Raw genomic sequence first — 14,323 nt, forward strand, 5'->3', positions numbered from 1 at the left:
AGCAATTTTATGAATATTTATGAAGGCAGTAAATTATTAAAATAAATATAGATATTTACACAGTAGAACAACATCTTCATTTAATGGATGTGGAAAAAATGTTAATATGTGAACATTTTAAAGATGAAGTGGCTTGGCCTTCAGGGCTTTTGTTACTCTATTAAAAGTTAATTTAGGACAAAAATTATGGCTTTTTCACGAATTGCAACCCCTAAAGATTAAATCACGATCAAGACACACAACATTTAAAAAAAAATGAATCTGTTAATGGCATTTCCAGAGGCTGGATAGTGAAACCACTGCGCAGCTCTCCCTGAAAAGGCCTCCTCTGGGTTCTTTAATGTGCTCAGAGCAGTGACACACTCAGATGAGCCCTGGGGCACAGGAGTTGGGTGCTGTCGAGGTGGCTTTGGCAATCTTTCTGCCTCCACACATTTTACACTGTCAGAAAATGCTGTCTACAAACACAGTGGGCAACTCAAGGTGCTCTTTCTCAAGGAGGTGYTCTACACCACATGAGTGATTTCCTTAAACACTGGTAATAAACTCCACCATCTTTCACCAGGCACATTTATAGACCCTCCTGGTTCAAGGGCACCAGGAGTCTGCTCTGACATCCTGCGTCTGGCTACTCAACCTCCCCTGTGATCCCAATAACCTGAGTTCCACCAAAACACAAATTTTCCTTCTAGCCAGGACACCAGGAGACAGTCACCTTCAATCTCAACGTGTGGGGAAGCAAGTTAAAATTCTTTTTATGAAGCAAGTAAACTTCTTTTTATGGCTGTTGACTGCAGAGTTTGAGCCTCACTTCTGTTGTGTGATGATGTGGCTGAAGTAACACATTTTCTTCTAGAAAAGGTTCAGATTAAGGGATCTCAGTGTGTGTTTGTGGCTCTGAACCTGTGCCCACTGCCACCACGGCTGCTGCCCCTCACCCTGACCAGAAACCACATCCTGCTCCAGTGGAACAGACACACAACACTCCCAGTGAAACCCGAAAATCAGATCCAATTATAAAAATAACTCCAGGTCAGACTTCTGCAAATCTTGTTCTCACAAAGCRGCTTAAATTTATGAACCTTACAAAATTTAATCAGAATTACTCATGTTTAAGACTAAACTGCATATTTTAACAGCACATTAACTTCAGGCTTTTCTGCATACTACAAATTCCTTCTATATTCCAATTTCAAATTACTTCAAGCTCTGAACTCTTGTTGTTTTCAGTGTGTCCAAAGACATGAGATGGGTCCAGTGTGAAAGACTGAAAATAGAAGCCTCAAATTATTTTCATCCTTTTTCCTCCCCCAATTTTGCACCTTATCCAGTCTCCATAAACTAAAACTCTACTGCGAAAATACCGTCATTTATACAATTATTTTTTCTAAATATTCAAATTTCCAGCACTTGGACTTATTTCTGTAAATTATCCCCTTGAACATGAAGTTCTTTTCTACCAGCACATCCTTTCTCTTAATGTGATGTAAAGACAAAAGAAATGTTGTTCAGTTTTCATGGTGATTTTTTTCCTGCCAGCAGCAGTTTATCATTTCTTTCAGGTTTTTTTCCAACAGACTCAGTATTGAGAAGAACAGTGAATTTGTTTCAAAAAGGAAAATTAAATACACAAAAGGGGAAAATAGAAAAAAAAACACACAGGAAAAACAGCAGTAAAGTGGGAAAGACAAAAAGCAAGGGGGATAAAACTGAAAAATAGAGACATAATTAGAAATTGTTATGAAGATGAAGTCTTGGTGCAGGGTCTATAATAGCAARACTCAAACCCAGAGTGAGATACTTGTACAATATAAAGTAATAATAATGAAAAATTAAAGGAAATTAACACTTGAAAAGTACAAGTTAAATACACAAATTAGAAAGAAAGCCACTAAGCATATATGTATATATAGCCACAGCTCTCTTATGAACGAGTACTGTGTTTTAATGCGATGTAAAACCGAGCACATGGAAGGCAGAGATAAGGAAAATATAGGGAGAGGGAAGGATCTGCTAAAACAGAAATGTGAGACTCTGTAAGTACAGAAACATAAACATTAGTGGGGAAAAAGATCCACAAAGAGTGGATTCAGCAAAGAGATACTGGGCTCGTTTAAACCAGCAGGACTTGCAGTTAAAGGCAATATTTCACAACAAATATTCTTTAGGAAAGGAGAACCTATTTCTGATAACCTTTCTACACCTTTTCTGATTCTTATGAGCAAAGCAAAGCTTACAATTATTCCACTCCCAAAAGACGCAAATTATATTTTTAAAAGGGGTGGTTTACAGCCTCAAGAAAAAGGGCAAACTCTCTACCTGTGTGAGGAGACCAGGGAAAATGGTTTGGGTGGTTGCAATTTCAGCTCAGACCCTGAGCACACATTCAGAGTCAGTCTCGTGATCATGCCACACTTTGATTTGTTCTGAATGTGCAAAACTGATTCTTTTGGAGCTCCAGAAATGTGGCTAATGCACCATTTAATAGCACATATYTGGGACCAGGACACAGGAAAAGCTCCTGAGATGCACCTCATCCTCAGCACCCCTTGCTCTTCCCTGCTCCTTCAGCTTGGTAATTGAGACACAGTGAGTGTTCACAGGAACACAAATTGGTAAAAAGTCCGTCTCACACAGTGCTGTTACAGCAAGCTTTACATCTTCATCAGATCCCTATTTTATGAGCCCTGATTGCTGTTTCATTGGCTTTGTCAGCAGTGAAACGCAGGATCCGATCTATTGCTGGAAATGAAGGGCAACAACCGAGTTCCAGCAATGACAACTGACCTTTCACGGGCCTAATTAAATTGYATCTCAATAATTTAAATAAACAGCTAAAGCTACTCAGTCGAAAATGGCATTTTTATTGAGACAAATCTTATTTCCATAGAAAAAAACACAAAGTGGTTGTTTTCTGAACCTGTGCTGTGGTCCCGGCTGTGCTTTCTATGGCCAACAGAGCAGATCCTGATTCACTTAATTGCAAGAGCTGGAGTCACTGCTCTTTTATAATTGCTTTTGTGATTTGGGAATGAATTGTTTAAGCATTTACCAAAATATTACATTTTCTGTATTTTCTGAAAGTCAAACCAGCGTTTTTGTTTACAAGATATTTTAACAGAAGGTAGTTACTGGACATTTAGAGTTTAATTGTGGTTTATATGTTGAGTCTATTGAGTTTAATGCAAAAATGGATTAGTRAGCTCCTGCTCTTTGCTCTCTCCCAGGGCTGGAGCTGGAGAAGATGGACACACATGCACCCAGGTACACCCTCCCAGACATAATCCTTYGTGCTTTATTATTTCTTTCAGTCATTTCTTTTTTGTCAGAAAGCTTATAATACACTCAGAGAGAAAAAACAGAGCAGAGTACTGGGGCACTGCGAGATATGCAGCAAAATAAACAACTGCAACACATAAAAGGCTCTGCAGAGGGAAGTGGTGAGGACTGAGGAAGAATGTGCATACCAGTAAGCTCTGACTTATTGGGGGAAAATGGGAAACACTTTGGTACCAAATACTTTTGGTATTTTGAAACCGAAAAAGACCCCCGAATGAGTAATTCAACTGATGAGTAACTAACCTTATAAAGCAAAGGGGATTGTCCGAGCTTCAAAAGTGCAATTTTTTTGGTCACGTTTGTCACGGCTCGAACGCGGATCAGATCCTCCACGGTGCCATACTGGACATCAACGAGCTCTGCCTGCAAAGAGGAGACAAAATTCAGGGTGCACCTACAACCACACAGCACTGAGGGTGCTCYTTGCATGGAAATAAAATTGTTTGCAGAAACACCCAAGCAGGGTCCTGCAATTGCCTCACCCCAGCTTCCAATAAGCAATATCTGTAATAGCAAAGACCTTGAAAGTTCAATCTGACTGATAGTCTTTTTGCAGTTTTGATTCACAATTCATCAGCTGTGATAAACACCACCCCCCCCCCCTCTTTTTTTTTTTTTCCTTTTTTCCCCAGTGGTTATAAGTAATGCTGATTCTGATGAGAATTTCCCCTCATTAGCTTCAGGAATTCATTTGAAACTGTGTAAGGGATACTAATTCACTTCTGTTTATTTTCTAAAAAGGAATCAGAGTCTTGTGAAGTATTTCAGGAAATGAGTGATGATGCTGGTAACTTCTGAAAATATAGTTTTATTTTGTGATCTCTCATGACTCCTGAGCAGCCTTACCTAACTATTGAAGGATTTTCTTTTAATCTTTCAATTACCCAARCATTTCACYCAGGTAGCTACAGTGCTAACAGACRATGCTCTGATGTGTACAGTTCTCTATTAATGCATGTTTTCAAATTATTTAGAGACACTTCAAACTAAAAGTGTTTAGAGCATAAAGATCTTCAGCTCTTCAGCTAGGACTCTGCAAGAAAATACAGTACARCTTCTAAGTTATTATTAAATGTCAAGCACTGGCAGTGATGGAAAAATATTTCAAGATGGGTTTTCAAGGATTTTTTAAAAAATATATAATTTAAGAATGACCAAGGGCATTTTTTTCACATATTCACAGCAATAAATCCTGGTGAAAACAAAGTATGAGGATAATCAGCCTTGGATATTACTATTTTAGAATGTTTTAGAAGCTCTCAGGACACCACTGAGGACATCCTGGAACCTCTAAATCCCTAAGCAGTGTTCACATAAAACACAAGTACAAGAAGACACAAGAATATTACATAAGTGTTTAAAAATTAGAGGAGCAGTCTCCAAGAGGAGAAGTTTTCTCTTTCAGTGCAGTTCAGTAACTTAAGTACGGATTCATTGCCAAAGGCAACAGCTCTGATTTTGGGTATCCTCACACAAACTGTTTAAATTCTAGCAGCAGTTGTTCTGGATGTGTAGGATGTGTGAAATTTAAGCAGATTCCTGAACATGGGTATTTTAGGAAAGTATTCACCCTCAAAGGAACATTATCTGTGTGAGTTTGCATCTCAACGTTCAAGCTGAAACCATACAAAAACTTTGCCAAGGTTCCTGTCTTATCAAATGTGTTAGTCTAAATTCTTCAGGTAATTTTCCAAGTCTGTAACATTCATCAGTCCTGCACAAACCAGGTATTTGGAAAGGCCGCCTATAGTTATAAGACACTTTTGAACAAGCAAACATCAGATTTAACACCAAATAATGAAATACAGAACTGAAAAGCTCACACTTCATATTGTTTCTTCTGAAACATATGGGGGTTTTGATATCGAAAGAACTAGGTAGTGCTACATATATTAGCCAATATAATTTTTTTTCCTGTATGACCATAGTATTTAAAAAGTGAAGATTTCATACTAGTGACAGGTATTTTATGCTTTACCTAATCTCACACCTTCACTTAAGGAAAGGGCATTTACCAGGGTACTTCCTTAAGTTCATACGATTTTTACATCTCTCTGTAGATCTCATCTTTATTTTATTTTGTACCTACAATGTATGATTAGATACAATAATCAGGAGTGTCTCAGAAGTGTCTCTTATGGCTTGAGAGGTTACAGGAGATTATGTYTAGGTTAATTTCTAGGGRTGCCTCAATYKAATTCCTTTGGACCCCRKGCCTTTCCTACCTGATCCTCCCAARGCAAAAATCAGAGCATTCACCATTTGTATGAGAGAAAAGCACACTGAATTATTCCTGAGGCAAAATCAATACCCAAATCTGTAAGATAATGAAGTATCAGGCCATTTGCTTCTCCAGGATGCAAACGAGCTCCCTGCCCATCTACATTCATGTGCTGCTTTCCCTTTTGCTCGCTGCTCCTCCAGGGTGCTATCCACTGCTCTGTAAACAACAAAACTACATGTTTGCACAATTATTAATGTGTTTAGCAACTGCCCTTGGATGTTCTTAGCTAATTTATGGATGCAAACTGCATCTCCAAGAGCTGCTCTCTGGTCTTTGCCAGGCAGCACGTGCTCAACAAGAGAGAGGCCCTGAAAAAGCACAGCTCATTTTTTAATTATGTGGAAACCAGGAGTTGGGTCCCTGCTGCCCCAAACATTCTGCAAACCATGTGTTCTTCACTTCAGATTTTAAAAGTAAACCCCAATGCCGAACTTATTAAATGCATTCACATATTTAGAGTACGTGTAGGAAGTCACTGCATAACAAAGGAGAAGTAGATAAAAAATAACAGATTTTCATGTGCTTTCATCACACATCTTCCACATGAAACACAGCTATGRAAGCTCAAAGGTCACCACATTCTGGCCACAGAAAGTCTAACCTATCACCCAGAGGTCTGCACAGCTTGGCTCAGCTCTAACTTCAGCTAAAATGACAAACAAAAAAACTGAATTAAATCTTCTCTTGAGTAAAACTACACATGGCTCATCTCTGGCCAAAGTAAGTCARTAACTCACTGGAAGAGTTTAGAACAAAGTCATAACATTTTGGCAAYACAATCCAGAAAGTAATAGGTACACATTAAATTATGAAAACAGTTGTAAAAAYTATTCTTATCCCTTTCCTTTCCTTTATTCTGCACCTGAACACTTAAGCAAAATTTGTAATAAAAAGCAAAATAGTTTGCAGTCTTAACGACATCTCATCAAATACAGTASAGCAATGCTAACTAAGAGTAGTCAGTTTTGGTTTTATTTAATGGGCTGGGGCTTAACTAATTGGCACCCTTACTGCTACTATAAAATAAAATATTGGAAAAAAATACAACTTCAAAATAACAGTGAAGAATCCTACTGAATCCAGATTTCTACTTTCTTACTAATCCACTCAGAAGCTGACAGACCATTTGTGTTGCATGAAGGCCTGTTTTAGTCACAACATTCCTAATACCTCCAAAAATGAATGCAGATTAAATTTTCTATTATTTTCTTATTCTTTTTTTAGAAACGCTTACAACATGACAATAATCCTCATTTTACACACACCAGCTTTTTGAAAAGCCAAACACCCCACCCCCAACTACCCATATTTGATAAACTGCTTTCCTACGGTGGGATAATTCTGTTCAAAAACAAAAGAGAACTCATCCTTTTATCAGGTGCCGAAAAAAAGAGCACTTGTCTACTCRGTTTAGCTATGGAACAGTAAATCCTCTTACCCTAAAACTGGGAAACTGCTAAAGAATGAGTTGTTTTATCCATCTGAATTAGGTACTTACTCCTCGAATCGTTTCAAGCTATGCTGTTTGAAAGATATGACTATTTAGGAACAAATTGTGATGTGCGTTATGGAGTTCAGTAGAATTCCCCCAAGCATGAAATGAACTAGGGGTARGTTATAAAACAAACATTTTTAGGAAAAGTAATTATTTTATGTTAGACGACTTATTAGTTTCTAAGTCCCGAGATGATGCTCAGTGAGTTGTAARCATTCTATCTTAGAAATTCTAATAGAATCCCCCCAAAACAGCAAAGACAAACACTCTGCAAAATGCCACAATTAAGACAGTCATGGATTTCTATCCTAATTTCTTCTAGTTATCTCAAAAATGAAATGGAATAAAAGAGCGTACTTCATCCAGTCACGGATGACAAAGAGGAAAATGGGTCTTGCAAAGGAAAAATATAAATAACCATATGAAGCAGGTGGCAGCTGGGGTCTTAAAGATGCTGGATACTATTTTTAAACCTTGTTTTTTTGCAAATTCTGAGGTAAGTAAAAAAAATACGATAAATAGGTTGAAAATAACAACGGAAATATGTTTGTCTTATCACATCCTTATCAGTGCACTTGATTGAGGAGAAGATTTAATAACAGTTACACATCTGTTCCCAGGACACTGGCTGAGACTGTGGCTGATTTGCCAGGGGAACATGAGGCAGAGAAAAGGCTCAGAGAAGAAACCACAGAAAGAAAAAATCCAAATGAAAGCACCAACACAAAACTCAAAGGTAGCACACCCAGGAAGAGATGTTCCTCATAACCACCAAAACACAGATGGAGTCGGTGCAGGTAAAAAGCAGCTCCTGAACTGGGGAGCTCAGGGCAGAACATCACACCTAMGTAAATACTTCCAYTGTTATTTATGAAGGGAACTCACYAAGGTCAGTGCTGATCAATCTCAAAGAAATCTGAAAGGTGGCAGGGTGGCAGAAAACAAACCCAAAGCAGCACACGGAAAGGCTGTGGTGAAAAGGCTTCTCTTAATGCTGCCTGTGGGAAGTGCCACAGCTCAGTAACCTCTAAGGATGAACAGATTTTATCAAACACCGAGCTGCTGACCCATATTAACAAATGGATTCTCAAACTGTTGGGGAGGTCGWCTGTGGAAGCTGCAGGTTTGGAAATTACTGATAAGCAGCAGCACAGTGAAGCTCATATCCCTCATATTCTCATATTAATAGTTCCTGCCTACCCACCAACAGGTTTCAGAAATAGATTCCCTAAAGAAACTCCAAGTAGTGAAGAAAACAAAATATTTAATATTAATAAATATTGCTTATTCTGTAGAAATAAGACAATTTCTCCAAAAARCACACATGTAATTCTAGAAGCATCAACCCTGTTCAAACTTACTACAACCCCTCCTTTCATCAGGTCAATGCCCTTCATTTGTCCTTCAACATTCAGCTACTATTTTCAGGTTGCTCACAAAAATAAAGGCAGCAGAAAACATCCAATGCACAATCAATCACAATTAAATAACCTTCAGCCAGTCATCCTGCCTAAAATAAAACTCCAAAATATATTTGCAAATTGTATCTGAGAAGGCACCAGTCTGCAATCAGGACATGAGGCGAACTTTAATTAAACACATCGCTGTAATTTATTTGCACAGCTCTGAAATTGAGGTTGAAGGCAGCATTCAGCAGAGCATAAAAGTAAACTCAGGCTGGTTGTAGATCAAAGCTGGACATCAACAAACGTGAAGAAAGCTGCAAACACAAAACTAGCTGTTCTTTAAAATTAGAGAAAAGGAAGAAAGAGAAGGGGAGATAAGAGCTGTGCCAAATCTTTTGTTGGTGTAAACTCTGTTATGCATTCTGACCAGAGCTGTTCCCATTCCAGCCAAAAGATCCTTCAATAATCAGAGAGCCACAGCTGTGTCCCTGTGATTGCCACCACCCAGGCCTCCCCCAGGACCCTGCTGAGCACACCAGAGACAAAATATCCAGCCATGACTACCTTTTATRTACTCACTGCATTTCTATATTAATACCCGAAATGTTAATATCCAGAGCTGTCTTTCAACCTTTGTCCTTTACCTGGCTCCAGCAAAGAGTGACAGACCCCGTCTGAGCCCCAAAAAAGCAAGTAATTGTGGATTAACTGAAGCTGCTTTTGCTCTGTTAAAATACTGAGATGCTTCTGACCAACAATGTCTGGGAAAATTTAAATCAGAGAACTTCAACACTGCTGTGTGTTTTACCTACAAGCCCTACTCCTCAAACAGATTCGTGACGTCTTTTCTTCATGGCTGTTAACACCTTCCTCGTAGAAGCTTTCTTTTCTTTGCTTCAACATTCCTGCCTGCTCCTACAATGGAATTCTGGAATATTTCAACACAACGTGMCTCACAGTGTCAGCTTACAGTCAGAAAGGGTTCTTTGTGTCTAGGTTTTATTCCATAAAATTGCACACAGCATTACAGTGGCAGCTAAAACCGCAATTTATACTAAAATGTAAGAGAAAAAATATATCCTTAAGCTCAGTTTGATGGAGTTTGGCTTTGCAGAGAGAGTTCAGTCACACATTTCATGTCCTCTCCCCACCTGTCCAGCTCACACTGCCCCATCCCCAACAGGGCCCTCCTGCAGCTGCTTTTGCTGTTCCAGGATCACTTTTGGAAAGACACTGAGGTTAAACTTGTATTCTTGAGAGCTGCCTACAGTTTATTGCAGGATTTTTTTCCCTATCAGCTCTGAGGGAGACTGAATCAAGATCGAAGCCTTTTTACAGCTGACAGAAGAGAAACTCTTCTCTATTTTAYGGTTACAGAGCCCCAAATAAATCTGAGCTGACAAAGTTCAGTTCCCTTTCTATTTTTTTTTTTTATTTTTAACTTTATTTTTCCTTATTTTAATTTTCGCACTTCCCTCCTCTGTTGTCAACCACATTCTTTGTGTTTCCCAAAAGGCAAAACCAGTATTTAAATATTCCTTAACTCACAATGCCCAGAAAGATATCTAAACAACATATTAGGGATTTTTTTCTCATATTTTCCAACTATATTTTCTTTCTTTTAAACTTTTTTACTATATTTTATATAATAAACACAAATCTAGTTTTTTTTTTTTTAAGTTCTTGACATAAAACATTATTTTCAGACATGTTAAACTAATATTTATTTATTTTWMAATCTCTAAGAACAGTGCCTYTTGTTACCAAAAATTGAAGGACAYGAGATCATTAGATGCCTAAAATRCTATCAGAAATATTATGTCAAACTTTCATTAAGCAGTGATTTTGTCATTAAGTTTGTCACTTCACTAGCAACAAAATTTTAAATTATCATAATTCCTTCTTGCATTTTAATATTATTAATATCCCCCCTTCCTTTTTAAGAGTTAACTGCAAGGCTATTTAGCAGCATTAGTCCTTAAGGCATAAAGTCACATTGCTCACACTTTCCTAAGAAAAAACAGTAATCTGTATTTGCCAGCCCACTTGGTTTAGCTTATTCAGAGGTAATTATTCATGCAAATATACATTTACAAATTACATAGACTGAGGATAAACTAAACAAAACAGAATTACTCAGCTGTGATGTGGTATCTTTAAAAAAAAAAAAAAATCGTAAGCTTTGTATGTACACAGGAAATTATAATGGTGTGATTTAAACTTGGCCTTAAAATTTTCAATGGAAGGGGGTTTATGTAAGAATCCAGTCCCATAGTTGTTTCAAATAGAGACAGGTGTTTCAACTTTGCTTCAATTTTAGAGTTAGTTTGGCTGCATCAAAACAAAATACCTAGAAATTTTGTTTCATTCAAGAAACAGCCCCACCATTTTCAGTCTTYCAAGCTGSAATYTGTGATTCAGAACTGTGCTRGTTTTGGCTGGTGCAGWSTTAATTTTCTTTGCAGTGGTTGTGTTTTGGATTTGTGCTGAAGACAGGGGTGCTAATAGAAATATTYTAGTTATTGCTGAGCAGAGCAATACGTATTTTCTGCACAGAGCCAAGGCCTTTTCTGCTTTTCCACTCCAAGTAAGCTGAGAGTTCCTGGGAGGAGACACAGCCAGGACAGGTGACCCAAACYRACCAAAGGGATATTCCAGACATCAATAACTATAAAACAGACATCACCCTCGAAGAGGAAAACAATCATTCATATGTACAAGAGCAGGTCAGTCACCCACTGCATCAAGAGAACACTTGAACTTTCAGAAATGTCGGGGACAGCTCTGTTTTCTAGATTATAATAAATGCTCTTTCACAAAGTACTTCCAGCCCTTGCTTGGCCAAACATCATCCACTTGAACATAATCAGGGAGATGCCCAACCATGTAATGATGCAAACACAAATCTCAGTGTTAGAGCAGCATTTCAGCAAACAATTTGCAGAAGCAAATATGCAGTTGTTGAAAGGAAAATGACATCTTTCCCATCTCCTGTGAATTCTGTTGTTTTGAGTCATTGCACAGATTTATAGGTCTCTAAATTACATCTGTAGAAAAAGGACTGGGGAMAAATACACTCTAAAAATATATTCAGATGACAGAAAAGGACTCCAATAAAAACAGCGAATGTGCCTGAGTAATAKCAAATTCAAGTGGCCCCAATGATTGACCAGGACAAACATATACATATATATATAGCTGTACCTGAGAACAGTTCATCTCTGTGATTAAACAAGAATATTTTTCTGGTTTTCAGCCACCTAACATTTTGGAAGCAGACTTATTTTACAAGAAACATGTAGTGTGTCACTCCTGTCTCACAGATAATAAAATTGTACCAGGAAGAAAAAGTTCTTTTCTGTTTCAGGCTTTCCAATCTTGCTTTTGAAAGTGAACTCAAAATTTTGGAATTGTCTRTGCCTGTCCTGATCCTTCCTGCCCTGGATCCTGAACCATAAAACCAAAGGAAATCAGAAACAGGGAGCTCAGGGTGTGTTCTCATGAATTCTGATTCAACCACCAAAGATTTCCCTGGTCCCTTTCCTTGATTTTAATAAACACAAGAGATTAAACTCAAAACACRAGACAACGAACACACAACAGTCACCACTGACAATATCCACTATTTGTAACTTCTGCTGAAGGAGTTCCCTCCCTATTTCTTCATTTCCCTTTACATTTTTGGTACCTACTTCACAAACACTGTGAACAAATTATCTATACAGTCTGCAGAGAAAACTGAACTATTGTGAAAGCTTACTTTGGGCAGAGCAACCCTACAGCAGCACTAAGATCATCAGGGAAAGATCTCAATTCAAAAAGTCAGCATTACCCTCCAAATCCTGAGCCTAATACTGTGCATACTGATACAATTTCTCATTGCAGATTTTAGTTTGTGACTTTAAATGATTATAATGTTCTCCTTTAGCCTTAAGACATAAGGGGTTTAGAAATAAAAGGGTAACGTGGACAAAAAATGAGAAAATTTTCTTGAATAAAATCTTTTTGTTAGAAAACCGACGCAGTAATTCTTTTTCCAGCAATTTAAATTTCTGGATTTTCTAAAAATAATCTAAAATATAAAAAAGATTCTCTAAAACATTCCCCAGGTGGTGGCTGGAAGCTCTGACCTGCAGCAGGAGACACATCCCTCTCGGATAAGAACGCAGCGGGAGCGTTCGTGCACATTGAAGCAGCTTTTCCCTGTAGCTGCAGCCAAGCCCAGAGCTCACCAGAGCTCCTCCATCCTTTACTCACCTCTGCCTGCCCCTCCAGGACCAGCGTGAGGCCGTGAATCCTGCAGCAGACAGGACTAACTCTAGATGGGCACATAATTCAGCACAAGGAAGATAAATCCCTTCAAGTATCTCCCTGCTCATGCACACCGACTCTGGAGCCGGTCACCGCGGGTGATTGATGAGAGCCCTTCCCTCCAACTGCAGAAATAATTGTGAGAATAACACTGATACAGCTCACCATTCGTTCACAYTAGGGCCCTCTTAATGAATGAGATAAACACTGTGACTAATATTTGTTACATGAGGTTAGATGCGAGATTTATTTATATTTAGTGGGAGAGGCAGCACATCAGACAGAATAAAAACCTAAGGATGTCTAAGAGAGAAGACCAATGTATTCTCAGCTTCACTGACTTTGTGCTATTATTTATTTACTTTTATTTTTAAGAGGATGCCTCTCTCCTGGGATTGCAACTGGTAGGTGGAGTCATAAGTGCTGTATTTCCAAACAGATTTAAAAGGGAATTTCKAAATAAAAGCATTTCCTCAGGACATTTTGGTCCAGCCAGAGAAGAGGCTCTGGCACTTTGACAGTTCACATACAAAGCCAATGCACTTTTGCCAACAGCACCTGGATACCAAACTTACACTTGCCAATGGGTACTGCATGGATCATTTTTAAAAATGTTTTTTTTAATTATTTTTTATGTTTTTAAGAATTCAGTTCTTTATATAGGTTTTTCAACCAGCAGTATCACAGCAACACTTTCTTTTTCTTTTTTTTTTATCCTGGTCTGAAAGGTTTCAAAAGTTATTTGTTTCAAAGGGTTTCCTCTGAATCTTCTTCTTTTTTTGGTCTTTTCTACCACCAAGGCTGTATCCAGGTTTAGAGCATTTCTCAAAGCATCCTCTATAGAGATACCTCCTTTGCTTTTAAATATCAAAATTCTTTCACAAAGAACTCAGACACACTGCAGTTCTCACCAAATTTTTCTTATGGTGACAACTTCATCCTTAGTTTACGTTACATCCAATAAACTCCCATAATTGCATTAGAAAAAARAAAGTTCTAAGATTTAGACAAAATGATGCCCAAGCCTGACTGTAGAAGTTGTACTGATAGGTAGAGAAAACCCCTAAGACAAAATACATTGCTGAGGCTTTRACTGGTAAGATTTATCACAATGCATCCAAGATTAAAACAGTTGCTGCTGATTCTTTTCAGCTGCCAACTCTAATTCACAARACACCACCATTACTTATATTTTTTTTCTCCATTTTCAAAAACAATCAAGTGCAGTAAGGCAAAAGAGTAACTTTTTGCCTTAAAAAAAAATAAAAATACAGCAACTGCAACCCACATCCTCAWGGATGCCTAATGGCAGAGACTGCCAGGAGCCCTGTGCCCATGATCCCAGAAACAGGATATTTATGCACAGTAAAAGATGCCTTCAACTACAGATGCTTTTGTATTGCTAATATTTCTGAAGAGGGCTTAGCACTCACTTCTCTTCCTCAAGAACAAACTACAAAAAAAAAAAAAAAAAAAAAAAAAAAAAAA

The 14,323-nt window shown here is 38.0% G+C and overlaps 1 protein-coding gene across 7 annotated transcripts in view; it reads right to left on the minus strand.

Moving 5' to 3' along the window:
* Positions 1-14,323, minus strand: part of NAALADL2 (N-acetylated alpha-linked acidic dipeptidase like 2) — a 365,473-nt gene that overhangs the window by 133,805 nt on the left and 217,345 nt on the right. For all 7 annotated transcript variants that reach the window (XM_057369378.1, XM_057369377.1, XM_057369376.1 and 4 more), the window contains one exon: positions 3,583-3,702. In XM_057369378.1, the coding sequence (XP_057225361.1) occupies positions 3,583-3,702 (120 nt within the window). The remainder of the gene's footprint in view (positions 1-3,582; positions 3,703-14,323) is intronic.

Source organism: Malurus melanocephalus, unplaced genomic scaffold (genome assembly GCF_030028575.1).
Source record: "Malurus melanocephalus ecotype Western Australia unplaced genomic scaffold, MMel_1.1 scaffold_108, whole genome shotgun sequence".
Classification (NCBI taxonomy): Eukaryota; Metazoa; Chordata; class Aves; order Passeriformes; family Maluridae; genus Malurus; species Malurus melanocephalus.